The 19,872-nt window shown below is 55.9% G+C and overlaps 1 protein-coding gene across 1 annotated transcript in view; it reads left to right on the top strand.

Annotated features, from left to right (window-relative positions):
* PODXL (podocalyxin like) overlaps positions 1–19,655 on the top strand; it is a gene marked incomplete at its 5' end in the record, with an annotated part of 36,980 nt that extends 17,325 nt beyond the window's left edge. Inside the window, 4 exons of the mRNA XM_065399547.1 lie at positions 7,968–8,115; positions 10,941–11,002; positions 11,585–11,752; positions 19,461–19,655. Coding sequence (XP_065255619.1) covers positions 7,968–8,115; positions 10,941–11,002; positions 11,585–11,752; positions 19,461–19,655 — 573 coding nt within the window. The remainder of the gene's footprint in view (positions 1–7,967; positions 8,116–10,940; positions 11,003–11,584; positions 11,753–19,460) is intronic.
* Positions 19,656–19,872: the final 217 nt, after the last annotated feature.

The following is a 19,872-nucleotide window of genomic DNA, read 5'->3' on the forward strand; positions in this document are numbered from 1 at the left end:
TGGAGTCCCAATTCCAATTTTCATGACTGCACCAGGGATTTAGAGAGGCAGAACATAGTTCCAGCTGGATAGAGTATTCTGCTGTTTTTATGCGGTAGCATTGCAGTGTTCAGTTAAAGAGCTGCTGCCCGCCACCCCAGAGCTGGCTGCATTTCAGTAGCTAGTAAAGTGGGCCTTACTGTCTACTTTTCCTACCTCCATAGAGTCATCGTGAGGCACAATTAAAATTGGTAAAAGGCTTTTGGAGTCTCTGGAGTAGAGCCCAGGTCCCCTGAGACCCAGTCCCATGCCTCTCCCCTAAATCACCAGGTTCAGTCTGCTGGGTTCACCTCACACTCTGTCTCACAGCCACTTTGAAGCAAGAAGAATTTTTAAAGGGGAAGCCCCTTGCTCAGTATAATGTCGCCAGAGCAGGGCTGGTTTCCCTAGGCAGGGAAACCTGTTGCTGGGCCTCTCAGACACACCATATCATTCATCTCATTGATTTGATTTATTGTTTAAAGGGCCCGTGACAACTTGTTTCCCTCGCCACCAGAAAAGGAAAGGATTCGGGCTGGGAGGACAGGCCTTTACTTCCTGGAGATCTGCGCAGCGTCGCAGCCTGGCGGCTTTGCCCCCACAGCGACTGACATGGGAAAGCAGGCCTCCGACTGGGGCAGGCGCAGGCCAAGCTTGCTCTGCTATAAACCCTGCCTTGAAGCCTGGATTTTCCCACGTCAGCCGTGCTCAGGGCCGAGCTGAGGTACTTCACTGAGCTGGAGAGTGGCGGCCGGGGGAAATCTCTGTTCTCTCTCCCTGTCCATCTGTTTAGGGCGGTTTGTTGATTCAAGTGCTGTTACCTCATTTGGGGATGTTAGTTTTAGATTCCCGCCAGTGTGGGAACCAGATTAGCTCAGCCCGTCAGGCCCTGTCAACTCCAGCCAAAGAATGTAAAATACTCCGAGGGGCAGGGAGGTATTGGAGCAGATGGAAACCATGGGGGACCGGCAGGTTCAAGAGGCTGGGAATGAGGAATAGAGATGTTCGCCTCCGAGGGCAGCAGACCCACCCCAGCGCACGTCAGGAGGGACTGAAAGTTGTCCCATGGCTCTTTGGGAGCCTGTAGGTGGTGAGCCTGGGGGTTTCTAGTGGAGAGGCATCCATAGCCACCGGCAGTCATTGGAGAGGCAGCAATGACCAAATGGGCCATGGAGGTAGGACCATCCTCTTGCCCATCCAGGCAGCCATTCCAGGGCACGTTAGAGCAGAGTGATTAAATGACACTTGCAGATGACCAGAGCCCTTTGGTCTCCTGGGCTGACCCATCCATGGCCCCACAAAGTCCTGAGGCTTCCTTGTCAGACGCCTGGCATTGGCCAGATCGGCCACACATCAAAGCAGGACAGGGAAGTCGTGTTCCTGTGACTTGAGGCCTGTTTGCCAGTCCCTCGTCTGTGCAGAGTTCCTTGGCTGGCATCAGCCGACTGGGAGCAGTGGACTCTGTGTGGCGTTCTGTGCGTGGGGTCCCTCTCTGGGCCCCTCAATTTGACCTGTGAGCTGCACCCTATCCCTGTTTCTCATTCTTTACCCTCCATTTTCAGTTCAGTTCTGGATTCTGTGGGCCCCCTCTTCACCTGAGGGGGCCAGGCCTTCCATTGCTTTGGTGAGTCCCACGCAGGGTTTAAATAGGCCAGCGCCCTTCATCAGTGCTAAGTCACATTGTTTCTAAAGCCTTTTGCTTCATGACTCTCGAAAAGGCCCACTAAGTGCTGCAGAATTAGCCAGCTGCTAGGGAGACCCATTCCTGCGGCATTCAGCATCGTGTCGACAGGCCTCTGGGAATGTTGCTGGGAACTTCAAGAGATCAAACCCCAACAAGGCAGGAGGACAGCCCACAATATCATGAGATTTTTTTTAGAAGACGGTATTGTGGTTTTTTGATCTGTCTTTTGATTTTTGAACTCCCCTTGCCCAGCCCCAGCGTGGGTCTGAGAGACATCTAGGGCCGCTCACTCTCCCAAATGGACTGGATAAGGGGATTTGCCCCCCCACTGCAGGAACTCTCACCCCAACATCTCCCCATCCCCTGCCCTGCAATTAATTCTGCCCCTGACCTCCAAATCAGTCCTGTCCCATCCTACTTCACCCCATCAGTTCTGCCCCGAGCCCTCGCCCCATCAGTTCATCCCACCCAGCCCCCTCTGCTCCTCCTGTAGCTCTTCACCCCCTCTCCCAGGCCTGGGGGGCTGCAGTGGGGCCCCCTCTCCTCCTTCCAGGCTGGGTGCTTCCTGGGACTCTTCACCCCTCCCTAGGGAGCTGCTGCAGGGAAGGGGAGGAGCAGAGGCACCGTCCTGTCCTGGTTGCTCACAGGAGGAAGGAGAGGAGCTGAGCTGCTGGGGTCTTTAGCTCCCTCCTCCCTTGGGGTTGCCCGTTGCCCTGGGGAAGGGGAGAGAGCTCTTTCTGCAGCAGCTCTGATGGGTCACTAGAGGACGGGAGCTTCTCGCATCAGCGGAAGCCCGGCTCCGGCCCCAACCAAAATCCCGTCATTCCCGAAAAAAATCGTAAGAGTTGGCAACACGGATGTTAGCGCGGCTGCGCTTGCTGCTCCGTCCCAGCCAGCAATGGCTCTGCAGGCCCAGGCTCATTCGTAGCAGCCAGGGCGGGGAGAGACCAAGCCTAGAGAGTGGGTTCAGTTCCCAGCTCTGCTACAAGTTGCCCATGTGACCTGGGGCAAGCCACTTCGGCCCAGCTCCTCAGCAGCATGTGGGTGCCTATGGCCACTAGGTAGGTGCCTGCGGCCACTTTTTAAACACCGCTGACATTTTCAAAACTGCCGCCTCGCTGCCATCTAACCCTGTAGGCTCCTAAATCCCTATGTGCACCTACGTCTCTGCCAGTCGGCTTTCACAAAGCCGCCCGAGCCCTGCCCCTGCCCCACAGCCAAGGAGCTGCTCAGAGACCTCGCTCAAGCCAAACCCCTCAGAGGCCCCAAAGTGAGAATCTCAAACTAGGTGGGGGAACGCCGAGCTCACCAGCAGGGCTCCATCCTGTCGGCATGCTCTGAGCCTGCCTAAGACCTGTGAGATCCCACAGCAGGAGGTGCCAGAGGCAGGCACGGCTCTGCCTGTCCTCACGCCTTTCCCCAGGCTGGCGTCCTCTTTGCTGTCTGTCCCTCAGCAGGAGGGGACCTTGATTTCCTTTGTCCCATTGCCAGGGGACTGCATGGGGCAGGACTCAGCTCACGGGGTGTCTGAGAAAGCAGATCTCGGAGCAGCACTGATTTCCTCAGCATGTTCAGCTGAACACGCCAGGTCACGGACAGGAGGGATGGGAAAGATCCCTTCGAACATAGAGCCTGAAAGGATTCAGTTCCCCTTGGGAGCCGGGAGCCAGCATCCAGCAGGCTGATACTCACTGATCTCCTCTAACAGTCACAGGGTCCCCCCAGGGATGGAGCAGGCCCCACTGATTACAGTGACATCATTGTCACGTAGAGAGTCGGATACAAGCAAGTCAGTGCCACCTACTCTACTTCACGTTCTTATCTGAACCCCCTCCCCTGGGTAGCTGAGTGCCTCATGGCCTGTAGTGGATTTCCCCTCACAACGTGCCTGGGAGCTAGGGCAGTGCTAGGAGCTGGGGAGCGGAGGCACACTGCCACTAAGGGGAGAAGGTTTGCAAAAGCACCAGTGGCAATGAGCTGCCTGGTCCTACGGCGTTAGGTGCCTAACAGGTGTCTTTGGAAAACCTTCCCCTGAGCCACTCATCCAAGGGCCCACAGAAAGCTGCAGTCAAACAGGGACTTGGAGCCAGAACTCCTAAGTCCCAGGCTAGCACCCCAAGCCCTGGAGCAGCCACGTCCCTAGTAATGCCAGGTGGGAGAGGGAGAAGGCAGCCAATGCTAGTCTCCTCCCCCCATCCCCACCCACCCACACACTAGCATACCAAGCCGAGGCCCTTTTCAGGGTGAGGCAGAGGCAAATGTTAAGGGAGCACAAAGGGTTGTGGTTTGAGAGGGAATTTTCAAAGGGGTCATTAGAAATTAAAAAAAGATAATTAAATGATTAGCCGCGTCCCATTGTGCGTGTCGTTAGCCAACGTGGGGACCTCCCGAGCGCCCTGCCTCCGCTTTGCTGGTTCCGCTCACTGCTTGCGCCTTGTCTTTGCGTTGTCAGCGCTCAGGACAGGGTGCCCGGCCCTCCTGCGTGTGCTGCGCCTGGCCCCCCGGGAGTGTGCTAGGGCCCTGCTTCGACCAGTGGGCAGGGCTGGCTGGGTCAGAGGAAAGTGGGAGGAGGAGCTCGCTGTGCGATTGAAGAGCGAAAGGGCAGGAGAAGGGCAGCACCTGTAGTCTCATGGAGCTGAGGCCAAGGCCCCTCGTCCCCACTGGGGGGCTAACAATGCAGGCCAACTCCCTCACGCAGGCGGCTGGGGAACGTTCCTTCCTCCGGAGCATGTGCATCCTGTCACTGCCACGGGCGCCTCCTCAGCCGCTTCGCAAATATTTAGACAAGGAGGGGCGAGGTTGTTCCTTGGGAGGTCAGGGGTGCAGAGGACAGGAATAAAGCAACTGTGCTCTTGGTGGCTGCGAGCCCAGAGGCTTAGCAGAGAGACTGGGCTCGCCTCTCCACGGGAGCGGGCTGAGGACTCAGGGAAAGGAAGCATCAGGTCCTGGGCCACTGCTGTGTGGCTAGGCCCGGCTCCTTCTAGCCCAGGAGTTAAAGGGAGGCCGAGTGAGACGGCTAAAGAGAATTAATTAAGAAGTGAGGGGTTAGGGAGCGCGCCTCTTCTGGGCTCACACTGGCTGCCCCCTTCCCACCTCACTGTCCCCTGTGCTCCAGTCCCCAGCAGCATCACAGGAGCTCATCTGCTTCCCCGACTGCCCTAGTAGAGTGTGTTTTGTGGTAGCACCTAGATGGCAGGGCCCCGTTGTGCTGGGCTGTGTGTGTGCAAAGAACAGAGGGACGGTCCCTACCCCAGAGAGCTACGGTGGGAGCGTAAGGTCAGGCAGTGGCTGGAGACAGACAGACTGGGGAGCAGGACGTAACAGACAGATGATGGGGCTTAGTGAACTGAACCGCAGTCACAGCACACAGCTGCCAAACCGGTGTTTGTGATCCACTCCCCACCTCAGCCCCCCACCGCACCGTTCCGGGTGCTCCCAGGCGCCCCCTTCTCCCCCCCGGCTCAGTCCCCCCTGCACCATTCCGGGAACTCTGGGGCGCCCCCTTCTCTTCTGGGCTCTGCCCCCCAGCTCTGCCCTGCCCTGCACCGTTCCGGGAGCTCCCGGGCGCCCCCTTCTCCCCTGGGCTCTGCTCCCCAGCCCTGCCCGGCACCATTCCAGGCCAGGCTCGCTGGCATTCCTAACGCTCTCCACATGCTGCGCCCCAGCTCAGAAGTCCCCCTGCCACGTCCCGCCCCGTTGCTGCCGCACTGTCTCAGCTAGGCCCTCTCCAAAGGGGACGGTCTCTGCTGGGGTTTCCGTGGGGGCTGACGGCGCCGTGGGTTATAACCCTGGGGTGCAGGGCAGCCCCCCTCACAAGGCAGGGGGAGGGTGGTGGTAACCAGAGTACGTTGCCAGTGACGGGCCGGAGCACGCTGCAGGCTCGCTGGCGGGGCTGGCTCTTTGCTTGGCTGTTCATTCGCCTGGGACTGGGGAGGCGGGGGATTGTCTGGCCGGCCTGGCACAGCTCAGTACCGGGTACCTGCACTGCACATGCTTAGTGTCACAAGTCCAGCCATTTGCTCACAAATCCCTGTGGGATGGGAGCTGACCGGGGCCCTGCTCGCCTCTGGGGCTTGGGGCTCTTCATACAACATCTGTCGGGCCTGCTCTCTCGCAGGGCCCTGTTGACCCTGCCCCATCCTATCCCCTGGCTCCCCTCTCGGTAATGGCACAGCCCAGCTCGTTTGAAGCCGCGGCCAGGGACGTGCAAGCATGATCTGGCTCCCCGCAGCCCTCCGGGGAGTTGCTATTTCTGTAACTCCAAAAGCTGCAGCCCTCAGATAAGGCCGGCCATGCCCTGGCGAAGAACTCCGGCCAACTGGATTTGGCTTGTGATAAAGAAACTACTTCGAAACTCTTCCTGGCCTTGGGGGCTGAGGCACAAGGCGGATGAAGAGGGGAGGCTGCGGAGGCCGCGGCCAGGAGGGACGCTCATGGGCCCCATGTGTGCAGCCTGAGCAGCTGGGGCATCTGGGCTCAGCAGAGAAAAAGCCCCAGGCAGGAAGCCCACTGCTGCTCAACGAGCCGGTGGGGTGGTGCCCGTCAGCGCTCAGTCTCCTCTGGGGTTATTAGGCGAGACCAGAGGGAGACTGGTCCCATGTTTACATGGGGAGGGAAGCAGCCAATGTGGGTCATTGCCTGCTTTGCAGAAGCTGGAGGTGGAGGTGGGGGGCTAGAAAGGGAGGCAACCCTGTGATGCCTCTTGGGGCACCTGGGCCTGAGAGCCGCCTTGTTACCCCCTGCCTGCCACGGGCGGGCGTCTCAGCAAAACGTGCAGGGGATCGCTGCCATCACCAGCTTAGCAAGCCCTCTCTGGCCTCTGCCAGCACTGGCTTCTCCTTGGCAGTAGGGATGTCCCAGTTCCTGAGTCCCTGCGAATCGTTCTCCTGTGTTATCCAGCCCTGGCGGCTCGCAGAGATCCCAGATGCTGTGCCGCCCAAAGGAGCCATGGGCCCAAGTTTTCCCTTAAATCCCCGTTCCCGTAAACCCCGCAGCACGTGCCATGAAGTAAAAGACGGTTTATTTAAGAAAGAACCGAGAGTCAGCGAGAAACAACGAGAGTGGTGGAAACATGTCTACAATACAAAACAAAATCATAACAACCCAGACTTGGGGCTACACCCTTTCCTAGTTAATAAAGTAGGTGTCCGTCCGTCCCCCGTCCCCCCCCTACACTGAATTAGTCTTTTGTCTTTATTCCCAGCCAGGGCCATCAACTGCCTGCTATAATGCTTCTTTTTACCTCCAAGTGGTTTCAGTTGTTTGCAGCTGACTCTGGGGGTTTTCCATTGACCATCTTGGGATGGAGCGGGAGGGGTCGACAAATACCTTGCTGGCTGAGCAGGGCTGAGTGACACCTGCCTTCTGCCCAGATACATTATCCTCAGGTGACTAACTTTTACGCCAAGTCCATAAAGCATACGTTCAATAGCAAGTCCTTATTAACTAGCGTACGTACAGCTCACCCTGATTACGCATCCAGACCCGTTAGGAGCATCTCCTTTATGGGTAAATACCCTGTGAGACCATTTGGTGTAGTGAGTTTCTCAGTTCTGAGGGGAGAGGTGGTTGCAAAGAACAGGGCACTCTTTGCCAAGGGGTTGCTGTGTCACAAACACCTTATTGGTGGCGAGACCATCCGCAGGATTCCCCAGGCAGGAAACTGTTGCTGCTATTTTAGCGTCTCAAAAGCAAGCCCCCGACCATATTCTTTTAATGCAGCGGAAGCTGGCCCAGTGGTTAGGGCTCTAGCATGGGGTGTGGGAGACTTGGGGTCATTCCTTGCTGGCCCGCAGACCTTGGACAAGTCGCTTAGCCTCTCTGTGCCTCGTTCCCATCCACGTTGTGAGGCTAAAATCTCAACGCGGGGGAGGATAACAGCATTAAGGACTGGGAGATGCTCAGGTACTACAGTGATGGGGGTGGGGAGGTGTATAAGTACCATAGAGCGATAAATTAAATCTGGCCTGGCCTCCATTTCAAAGGCGTCTGGTCACGGTAGCACTGCCTCCATCTCTGACCTGGAGGTACCACCTCTTGGGACAAGAGGGTTGTTCACACTCCGCTGAGGCCACCCACAAAGGGACCAGGTCGTGCCCAGTGCTGGTGTGGTGCTGTGATGTAGACACCTGCCCTCTCCCCCCAGACCAGGGCTGAGAACCGTCACGCTCATTGCACTACAGTGCTGGGTTGGACCTGGGGACCAGAAGGTTGGTTGGAAGCTGTCTCTGCCGGCTTAGCTGATGTGCGCTTTCTGTCCCTGCAGGGCAGCCCTGTGGATCCCTCCCTGCACAACATGCTCTGCAAAGCCGTGAAGGCCACGTTCAACCGGAGCCGAGATATCTGCACCGTGCACCTGACCGCCACTGGGAACCCCCCCAACAGGATTGCTGTGCTCGGTGTTTCTGTGCAAAGTGAGGCCTGCTCACTACCCAAGGGCTTTGCAGGAGGGGAGGGGGCGGGGGCGGGGGCGGCTCACTGCTGAAGACCTTTTAGCCTAGTGGTCCCAAAACTGGTGTGCCCCTCTACAGTGGCATGGAGGAATGTCTGGTGTGGGGGGGAGGCAGCGGCCTGGGCCAGCCCCCCACGGGGGGTGGAGGGCAGGGAGGGGCACCACCCAGCCCTGCTCTGGCCCTGGCCTCAGCCATAGCTGTGGTCCCAGTTCCACTCCCAGCACCCAGCTGCGGCCCTGCTCCAGGCCCTGGCTCAGCCGCCAGCCCCTGCTGTCAGCCCCGAGCCCGCATGCTTGGCCTCAGGCCTCCGCTCTTGGCCCCAGCCTGGCCACAACTCCGCTCCAGGCCTGGGGAGGGGTGGGGGGTGCAGACACATTCCATTACTGGGGGGAGGCGAGAGGAAGTTTGGGCTCCACTATTTTAGCGTCTTCAGGAAGCCTGGTGGAAATCATGGAGCTGTGTAATCAGCCTTACTGGGGACTCCAGTACTTCCCATTAAGGGCTGGTTTGGGGCTCCATTGTTCCCGCTGTCATCCTTTGGGCTGTGACGGAAGCCCAGTGGCCCCAGCAATTAGTAAACCGCTAGGCCACCACTCTGGTTCCAAACCTAGTTGCCAGGTGGATCAGTTCAATTTCATCTTCCAGTAGGGTTACGACTCATTAGCCAATATCAACAAGGGACTGGAGCCCAGGCCAGGGAGAGAAAAGCCTCACCCTACGGAGGCTCAGGAGAGTAGCTGGGCAATGATCTCTCACTTCAAGGGCCCCAGTTCAAATCCAGCCAGCTCAGGTGTGACCGAACATCAATTTGATGGCTGTTGGGTTGCTGATGTGAAATGAGGTGGTAGGTTTCAGTCCAGCTTCCAGGCTGCAGGTGCTTCCATGGTTAAAGGGTCCCACAAGGACTGACCTCCTTTGGGCACCCACAGAGGAGAGGACAGTGTTTACAGGGCCTGAAGATGGACTCCCTTTCTTTCAGCGAGGCCAGGCACTTAGAGCCAGTTTACACGAGCAGGACAGGCCAGAGCTCTCATGCTTCAGGGCAGAAGCTAACTGCTAGCTGCCTGGGGTCAGGAAGAGATCTCCCCTCGGGGCAGGATATTCTGTAGCTGCCCCCTACAGGGGCTCTTTCACTTTCTTCTGAGGCAGCTGGTACTGGAGCGGGGACTTGCTCTCACAGCCGAGGAGGGTAGCACCTGCCTCTCTGTTTAATGCCACTCCTGGCGTGGGGGGGAAGGGAGAGAAAGTGAGAGCAGTGCATGGTCTTCCCCCTCTACCCACCAGGGAGAGCTGCTGGTACCAGGCCTGCCAGTGGGCTCATGTGGGCGAGTGTGGGGAGAGGGGATCTCAAAGCTCAGGCGGACCTAGGTAACCCAAGCTGGTGCTCCGGGCACACACCCTGCTACAGCCTCTCCCAGCCCCCCCTGCGCTGCCTGATCACCTCAGTAACAGCCCCACCTGCTGGGGAGATGTAGGAGCCCGCTGCTTGGCAGAGGCCGTTTGCCACACTGCCGGGAACAATCCGATCCCTCCCGTGCTCCATGAAGGACGCCTGCCCTTGGGGGCAGGGAAGTGACTCCTGGCCTGTGAGCTGCTCTTCGACCACCAGCCTCCCTGTCTCACCTTCCCCCGTGCTGTCTGCTTCCACTGCACACCGCACTGCCTGATGGCCAGGTGTAACAGCCCTCCCGCGGCGTGGGCACAGGGTAGGCAGGGGCTGGGATTCGGAGCTGCCCTTTTGCGCTATGGGTATGTCTACACCGCAGTGAGGCACCCACACCTGGCCTCCGGCTAAGGGTCTGTTTAATTGCAGTATAGACACTGGGGCTCAGACTGCAGCCTGAGCTCTGGGATCCCCCCAGCACGGTCCTAGAGGGTCCTAGAGCCCGGGGCTCCAGCCCGAGCCCGAACGTCTACACTGCAATTACACAGCCCCTTAGCCTGAGTCAGCTGGCACAGGCCAGCCACGGGGATTCAGTTGTAGTGTAGACATTCTCTCGGGGACTCAAGTACATGCTTAGGGCGATTGTTTGAAACACTTGATGCTTATGAGGCCGGAAACCAATCCCCAAAGCCCATCTCGCTAGTGAAAAGAGCCCCAGGGCTGCATCCGCTCCCCACGTGGCCCTAACCCGCTGCACAAACAGGATGGCCGGAGTGGACAGAGGGCTGTGGAGGGACCAGCCCAGCCCAGGCGGGGCAGGGACTAGCTGTCCTGCGAGGTTTGCTCCTGCTTTGATTGCTGTTCTTGCCACACTCTGCAGCACGTGTGTCATAACGCCCCATGCAGGGCCCAGGCAGCCCCTCCCCAGCTGGAGCTCCGGCACCAAAAATCTCCCTGGGTAAATGTTCCTTTTGCTTTGGGCCTGGGTGTCGCGCTGCTGAAAGGTATTAGAGTTACGGCCCTGGGCTCCAACCCAGCGAGCATCGAGGCAAAGCACAGCCAGCAGCACGGCCTCCTCGGGCCCACGGACTCCTTAACCCAATAGAATCTCAGGGTTGGACGGGACCTCAGGTGGCCATGCACCAAGCCTGACACGCAGAGAGGGCTGGGCAGTCTCCCTCCCCCGTTTAATCCTTGGCTTCTCTGCAGAGGCCCACGGCACTGATGATGGGGGCACCGGGGGGAGGCTGCCATTTATTCACTGCAGGGCCAGGGCAAGTTGCCCCGTTTCCTCATGTGTGAGATGGAGGCTGAAGGCCCCGAGCTCCGCATGGGGCAGGCCGCGTGGCGTAGCCGCTATGCAGGGGGCCGCCCTTCACCTCTGGCTCGTTTCTCCCTACAGCCAACGCCGCGCCCAAGGAGCTGTTTGAACTGCTGGGGACGAAGAAGGGAGAGCTCCAGCAGGTGAGTGAGTCTCGCCCCCCTCCCCCCGGACAAACCCCACTTCCCATTCCTGGGGAGGAGGCTTTGGGCAAACGCTGCTCAGGGCCAGCTGCCGAGATGACGTTGGTTGGAGCTCTGGGGCTGGAAGGCGATGGAGACAGTCCCACTGCTCCCTGCCATGCCAGCCCCAGGGCAATCAGCGTCTCCATTTCTAAAGGTCTTTAGACTGTGACTAAGAGGATCAGCAGAGGACGGGAACATGGGGGTGGCGTTCTCACTCAGCCCGGCTGCTGTCCTTGGACATCCCTCCTTCCCCTCTGCGCAGGCTGCCTGGAGCCCCTGCCAGGGCAGGACAGCATAGTTCCCCCTGCTGGGTGGCGTACGCCACAGTTGTATGCACCCAGCTGATTGGGCAGCTGGCTGTTCTGTGCAGGCCCAGGCTGGGGAGAGCGGGCAGGAGCTGGGCCGCTTGCCGTGCCATGGAAAGAGGACTGCAGGGGGGGGGTCGGGGAAGCGGGTGCTCTGTCAGCGCAGGCTAGGCACCGAGGGCAGGGAGTGCAGGTGCTACTGGATCTGCCCCCTCACCCTTCCTGCCCTTGGCAGCTTGGCATTGGCAACGTCACCTATGCCGACAAGCGGATGGAGGAGGAGAACGAAGACCGGTTCAGCATGCCCTTGATCATCACCATCGTGTGCATGGCCTGCTCCCTGCTGCTCGTCGCTGCCATCTACGGCTGCTGCCACCAGCGGGTCGCCCGTAGGAAGGATCAGGTAAGCGACTCCCACCGTCCGTGCACCCGCAGGGGCTTCCCGTTATGTCCCCAGCCCCCTGCATGGTAGTCAATCAGCAGCCAGAAGGCTGGGGTGACCTGCGTGGCGGGGGAGAAGGGAGCTGTGTCCCAATGTGGACTGGGCTACTGGTCTGTCCTGGGATCAGACCACTGCCAGCCACCCTGAATTCCTTGGGGACGTGTGGGGCTGGCTGCTCGGCTCTGTCAGCATGGCTGGGCTGGGAGGACTGATATGGAGAAGTCCCCCTTCCCCTCCCATTACATTAGACAGGCAAGAGCTGGTCAGAATTTTGTCCCAGGGAAACCTAGTTGTGATGCAAATTGCTTTTGGTCGAGCACAGAAAATGCTTTGGGGGAATCGCTCTGTTGGCAAGGAAACTGGTTTTCTGATAGAAAAACAAAAATGGGTAAAAATTTTGGTTATCAAAAAACAGGTTTTTTGGGATTTTTATTTTTTTTTTTCAAAATTTCCCCTGAATTTTTTTTGATGAAAACCCACCCCCCAAAGCGATTTGATTTCTTTCAAAAATTTTAAAATTTCCTGTGAAAAATAATTGGCATTTTCCAACCAGCTGTAACCCAGACTCTGCCCCCTCAGGAAATCAACCAGGAGACGCCCCCAGGGGAAAGTTATGGAACAATCTGTCCGTTACACAGTTTCTGTAACGGATCTAACACTCGCCTCTATCAGAGACAGGATACAGGACAAGATGGGCTGACAGTTCCCACACGCCCAACATTTTTAAGTGGGTGGCAAGTTTTTTCCTCGGGCCCTCATCCAAATTAAATCCCTGGCTAACACAGCAAGCACAGGGACAGTCACCGAGCACGCAGCCCTTGACTGTGGTTTTGAAATGATGGGCAGCTTGGCTTCCTGCCCCGAGCCTGCATTCCATTCCTCTAAATTCTCATAGCGTAGCTAAGGTAGCAGAGGATCAAAGCCCCAGTTTGAGTTACACACCTAAATACCTTCGGGCCTGAGCGCCTCCTTAGAAGCCGATGGGTGAGTCTATTGTGCTCAGAACAGTAAAGTTTACAATAGGCTAATTTGACAGGGCATCATACGTTTCTCCTGTTCATGTCCCTTTGAGTTTCCTTGGGAGGATCAGGCTCACAGCAAAACAGGCTGGATTGTTGCTCCCAAAGGTTCCCTACCAATCTGAATATTGGCCTGTACTGATTTACTCCTGCTATCCCCTCACTTAGGGTGACTGGATAGCAAGTGTGAAAAATCGGGATGGGGGTGGGGGATAATAGGTGCCTATATAAGAAAAAGCCCCCAAAATCGGGACATCTGGTCACCCTACCCTCACTGGCACTGCTGGACAGTCATTGCATCGCTCTGTGCTGTAGGAAATGCAGATGTGACTTGCAGACACAGCTGATGTCCACAGGAGGGCGCAGGCACTACACACTTCAGATCTAAGAGCGCCAGGAGTGATGTTTGCTGCCGCAGCAATTTAACCCTTTAGTTTAGCAGTGCTAGGGAAATCCCTTTGCTCTGCCTGGGCAGAGTCCGGTCTCAAACCTAACAGATAAAAGTAACATCTGGTGCCAAGCTTACGAGCAAAAAGGCTGGCTGTAGAATCAGTGTAAAGAGCGAAAAGATACCAAAGTACAAGTCACTGCTCCCTAGGTTTACACAGCTCCAATTGCTACTGATAAAAGTTTGGATCCAACGGAGAAGGAATTTGACAATGTCATATGGAAGAATCCTATGATAGGGCAAAACCACTAGAGGTCTTCACAAGTTCTCCTGAGGGCAGTGTGGGATTTGTCAGAGAATTAAAATCCTCTTTTCAATTGGCTTAGAAACATCTATAGAAGGTGATCACTCAGGGCTGGTCTACACTGAAAAGTGAGGTCAACCCAGTTATGACGTGTAGGGGTGTGAAAAATCCACACGACGTCGTGAAGTTGACCTAAGCCCCAGCGTAGACAGCACTAGGTTGGCGGAAGAATTCTTCCAGTGACCTAGCTACCGCCTCTCGGGAGGTGGATTAATAACAGCGAGGGCTACCGCCCCAACTTCCTACCCTCGGGGCTGCTTCTCATGTGCCCCACCTCTGCGATCAGGAGCGAAAAGACAGGCTGGTCTTTAGGTCCATTTCATTTTTGGTCACTATGCCGAGACCATAACCAGGGTCACTGTCAGCTTGAAATTAACTATATACATATATATTAAAAAAAAAGCATTCGAAGTGGTTACAGACTCTACCTGGGCTGCAGCCCCCCATCAGTGTGAATTCCTTGTATTGCTGTAGTGCTTAGGAGCCCTAATCCTGGCCCAGGACTGCAGTGTGCTAGGCGCTGTACACACACAACTAGAGCGTACGTGTTTCTCTCACCCTTCTTGCTCTGTGAGAGGCCCAGCAACAGGTGCAACTCGCTGTATGGGGGAAGGAGTGACACTGATTATACACCACGAGCTGTCAGCGCTGGGTGTTGGCTACGGCCAGTTACAGATTGAAACACATTTTCAGGTAGACGTGTGATTTTTAGGTCCCTTTCACTGCAAGGTGGAATTGGACTGCAGCTCAGCACACTCACGTCCCAAAAGGCCGCTGGCCAGGCACAGACAGTAACAGGTATCCATAATCGTGGGCCTGGGCTGGAGTCAGGCTGGCGTCCTTGAGAAGAAAGGCTCTCTCTGCCCTGAGGAAGACAGGCCTTAGCGGTGACTCGGAAGGCTAGCTAAGAAACTGGAACAGCCCAGCTGCTCTTCCTGGGTTTTGCTGGAGGACTGGGGCGCTGATGGGTGTTGTGGGTTCTTACACCTGAAGGGGCTGGCGGCTCCAGCCTTCGCTCACTTTGTCCCAAGTGCGCATTGGAGCAGAGGAGCTCTTAGCAGAGACAAAAAGCAATGGCTGTGGAGCACCCGGACTTGAAAATCCCTTCCCTTGTGAGGAGTTCTGAGGCAGTGCAGCTACATCGGGGTAAACAGCAGCTTACGCTGCTGCAGTTACCCCTCTTCGAAACCATTGCCGGTCAGCTGAGGAGCCGTAGGCCGGGGGTTTCCACCAGTGCAGCTGCATCAGAGCAAACCCTTCCCGTGTCGCTGAGCGTCACGGCTCAGCTCTCAACCTCCTGGGACTGGAGGGACGAGACCACAGGTGTCTTCCGGGGCAGATGAGGCCTGAAGTTCTAATGTATAAGACAAGCAGATGATTTCTCTTCTCCCCTCTCCCTCCGGCAAATACATTTCAGGCCTTCTTTATACATCGTCAGAGCAAAAATGGGCACACGCCCTTTTCCCCTCCCCTGTCCCCGTTGCAGGTCCTTGCTAGCACGGAGCCAGGTCGTCCCTCCACCTCCAAATTTCCTTCCAAGCTTACTTAATTTGCCATGATTATTTAATCTACAAACACGAGAGAAAAGCTGCAGTCGAGTCACCAAACAGGAAGTGGCAGCATCCTGTCTAGACACTGAAGGACTCGCTCCTCGGCCTGTTTGTCAAGCCCTGAGGAACCAGCCACAGACTAGATTGAAGATTAAGAGCGGGATGAAAGTGAGGCTGCATTTGGACCTGAAAAGACCAGGGCCCTGCTTCAGAGCCGGCAAGGCTGCTCCAATGCAGGGCTGAGTTTTAAATAGACGTAGGGGTGATGTGCTTGGGGGAGCAGACTGGGAGAAGTCAGCTGTAGCAATTCCCTGCCATTGGCATTGGTTCATCTCTGTCCCTGCTGTCCTCAGTGTAGGCGCCTGAGGGCTGGGATACTCGAGTCTGATTCCGGTTGTTGGGCTTGGTGTGCGGGTGCTGGGTGGTGGTGGAGGCCTGGGCTATAGAGGAGATCAGACTAGACAGTCCGGGGGTCCCATCTAGCCTTAAACCCTAGTCCAGTGGTTCTCAACCTTTTGGGGCTCAGGACCCATTTGTCACTGTTTAGGGCCTGTCGCAACCCAGTAAATAATCTGGGGATGGAGGCCCGCAGGTGGATTTGCCCCTGTTCTGCCCCACAGTGGGGTTGGGTCCTGCCCGACACTCACCCCATAGTGGCAGCTCCTGTGGCTCCAGTGCTGTGGGGCTGGCTGGGCTTGGCTCTCCGTGCTGCTCAGGTTTGGCCCCACCCGACTGGACTAAATTTGTGTGAGTGGAGCTGTGACCTGGCTCATGGGGTGGCGGTGCCACTCACTCAAATTTGGCCTACCTGGACTCCTGTCGTCATGGCGGCTGGGCCAACCCTAAGCGGCGCTGGGACCCCAGAGGTTGCAGTGCCGGGAGCAGGGAGGTGAGCTCAGGCAGACTCGAGGGACAGGAGCTGCCACGTGACCCTTCAAAACATTCTGGCTACCCAATTTTGGGTCCCAACCCCTAGGTTGAGAAACCCTGGTCTGAGTGACGCGCTGCTAGAATCAACACCCACTTCAGCTCCCCATCTGTCTCCAGGGAAGCATTCAGAAGCGGGCGGTTTGCGGAGGCAGCGCCGAAGAGTCTCCCGCTGCAATATGTGAGTGATGGAAGTGAACGCAGCCGGGCTGAGATGCGTGAGCGCCCATCAGAGCCGCTGGCTTTCTTTACAAAGCAGCACTTCCAGCCGCTGGCTCCTGCGGTTGCCATGGCAGCAACCTGGCTTCTAATATTTCTAACAGCAACAGCTAGCCGGCCCTGTTTGTGCTAGGCGCTGTACGGCCATGTAACCAACGACAGGTCCGTGCCCTGAAGAGTTTATTGCCTACGGCCGTGGCTACACAGGAAAGTTGTACCAATTATGCCCATGTACTCAGACCAATATAAACTGCCCCCCCGTCCTCCAGTGTGCACACTCTGATTCTGGTATAAGAACAGCTTTTTTGGTTTAGCTTAAGCCCCTTCCCAGGTAACACAAGCTGAATCAAAAAAAGCCACTCATAGGAATGAGTGTCTGGAAGGGGCAGGTGTTATACCACTATATTAATAGTCATGCCTTCCACTTATAACTGCAGCAGCTTAAATTCACTCCTTGGGTTGTAGCAAAGCAAAAATCCCGCCCACACAACAACTCTCCCATGAAGACAAGGCCTTTATAGACAAGACAGACAGAGTGTGGGAGGTAGGCAAATCAGAGGCAGTAGCGCATGGTCTCACAGCAGGTCAGTGCCAGAGGTGGGAATAGAACCCACAACTCCGATATGTGCTCTGTTCCCTGGTCCCCCCTGTCGCTTTCATTGTAAAGGGCTGCATTACAAGGGACGGTTCAGCACCCACATTCAGCCTGGTAGAACAGTCATCCCGCGGGGCATTTGAGAGCCAGCTAGTTTGCTGTAGTTATTTTAGAAACGTCATAGACCACAGGGCAGGGGAGGAGGGATGGGGGAAGGGCAAGTACAAGCTAGTGCAGATTTCCCAAAAAATGAAGGTAGGGTGATCCTGGCAGTAATCAGCCCATAAGGCCAATTTCCACCCACAGTCAAACTGAGAAGGGGAACATCAAGTAACTATACAGAGCCACGAGCAATAAGCAGCATGATCGATGGGTTTCATAAAGAAGAAATCCTGCCAGAAACTTAATTGCTTTGCTTTCTGGACTGAGATGGGGACCAACTGGCTAAGCGGCAGTTCTGCAGAAAAAAGACCTGGGGATTACAGTGGACGAGAAGCTGGATATGAGTCAGCAGTGTGCCCTCATTGCCAAGAAGGCTAACGTCATATTGGGCTGTATTAGTAGGAGCATTGCCAGCAGATCGAGGGAAGTGATTATTCCCCTCTATTCGGCACTGGTGAGGCCACACCTGGCGTATTAAGTCCAGTTTTGGGCCCCCCACTGCAGAAGGGATGTGGACAAATTGGAGAGAGTCCAGCGGAGGGCAACAAAAATGATTAGGGTTCTGGGGCACATGACTTATGAGGAGAGGCTGAGGGAACTGGGCTTATTTAGTCTGCAGAAGAGAAGAGTGTGTGTGTGGGGGGGGGGGGGGGGGGGGTTGATAGCAGCTTTCAACTACCTGAAGGGGGGTTCCAAAGAGGATGGAGCTAGACTGTTCTCAGTGGTGGCAGATGACAGAACAAGGAGCAATGGTCTCAAGTTGCAGTGGGGGAGGTCTAGGTTGGATATTAGGAAACACTATTTCACTAGGAGGGTGGTGAAGCACTGGAATGGGTTACCTAGGGAGGTGGTGAAATCTCCATCCTTAGAGGTTTTTAAGGCCCGGCTTGACAAAGCCCTGGCTGGGATGATTTAGTTGGGAATTGGTCCTGCTTTGAGCAGGGGATTGGACTAGATGACCTCCTGAGGTCCCTTCCAACCCTGATATTCTATGATTCTATGTCAAATGGATTTTAGCAAAGCATTTGATGTAGAGTCTCTTGAAGTCTGATTTGAATGGGCTTGGATAGGAACACTCGAAGAACGATTAACAGGCTAAACCCCAGGTAATGGTAAACCAATGTAGCTGGGGCAGAAGTCTAGCCCCATTCTACAGTGATGGCTTGTTAGCTTCACAGCTGAGCTGGGAGCGTGGCTAGAACAACACATTCAGAACACAGACTGATGATACGAAACTGGAAGAAGTGGCAAGAACCAACCAGGACAGACAAATCCTCTAAAGAGCCCGAGAGAGATTGGAAACATGGGCAGAAAACAAAGATGCGCTGGGAAAGGCCCAGGTGAGGACATCTGGGGGATGCTCCCTCAGGCACCTGACCAGTGCAAGACACCTGCGAGGCGCAACAAGGCCCAAAGAGACAACAGAGGGAGCATGGACAGCAAGTTAGGCACGAGTGGGCGATGAGACACGGCTGCAAGATGAGCCAGCGTACTATCCAGCTCCACATGCTTGGGCGTCACGGCCAGAGCAGGGAACTAATCATCTCTCCAGCTCTGGTGTGACCGTTCCTAGAGCATCGGGTTTATTTCCAGGCACCGTATCACTAGAAAGAGGAGGTGTATCAGGCGTGAAATAGTGAAGCCCAATACCTTGGGACTGGCCTGGACAAGAAAGACAGCGGGGAGCGTAGAATGGAGAACAACCCTTCCTGGCTAAGGGGAGAGGGAGCGGATGAGCTATTTGTCCTTTCCCATCTCTGACTTCTGTCACAGAGGACTAAGGTGAGACTCCGTGGCATTATTTATAGAGGCACTTTGTGACCCTAAGTGCGCTGTAAACCAAGGGTGGTCCCAGTCAAAGAAGGTTCAGCCTGAACAGCAGGGTTTTTCCTGCCTTGGGAATGCCAGGAGGACAGGTGCAGAAAACAGAGCGTGGAGCAGGCTAGTTCTGAAGGACAATGTGCCACTGAGCTCAGGAAAGGCCTTGCTGAAGGAATCAGGAGCTGGTGAGGTGAGCCAGGGAGATTGCCCGTCTCTGGCCCTGGGCGTGAGGAGCTGAGGTAGAACCAAGCCACCAGCTGCATTACACTTCAGACTCTCTCTCTTTTTAAAATTCACTGATTGTGTAGTGTCAAAGGCTGGCAGATGCTTTGTAAGATTCTCCACAGCGCCCCGCCAAGGTACCTCAGTCCTGACCCACAGCACCCCTGCCTTGTCCAGTCCAGGCCCCTCCATCCTGACCTACAGCACCCCGGCTAGTCTAGTTTTGGTCATCACCAGGAAAGTCACACTAACATGTCTGGTTGTGAGATGACTGTGCAGTGTGGACAGATGCTGTGAGGATAAAGTTGGCAGCTGGGAAATACTGTACGTTTATCCACAGACCGATCACGCTCTTGTTTTCACCAAAGATTTCTGTGTTGTTTTTTTCTTGTCCCCCTCCAGCAACGCCTGACAGAAGAGCTACAGACCATGGAGAATGGCTACCATGACAACCCGACCCTGGAGGTGATGGAGACCTCCTCAGAGATGCAGGAGAAGAAGGTGAACCTAAACGGGGAGCTGGGAGACAGCTGGATAGTCCCCATGGACAACCTCACAAAAGAGGAGCTGGAGGGAGAGGAGGACACACATTTATAAGTGACATGAAACTCTACCAGCAGAACAAAACAAAACAAAAAAACCAACCCCAAAACGATCAGAGCCACAAGTGCCGTCGCTTGAAGCATCCTGTGGAGCAAGGAGCCACCCAGGTGCCTGAATGCCCCGTTGAGGCAGGAGACCATGACTGACGTTTGCTCTGGCCCAAACGTTGTTCAATCAAAACATATTCACAGTCCAGCCTAGGTTGTATTTT

Source organism: Emys orbicularis, chromosome 1 (genome assembly GCF_028017835.1).
Source record: "Emys orbicularis isolate rEmyOrb1 chromosome 1, rEmyOrb1.hap1, whole genome shotgun sequence".
Classification (NCBI taxonomy): domain Eukaryota; kingdom Metazoa; phylum Chordata; order Testudines; family Emydidae; genus Emys; species Emys orbicularis.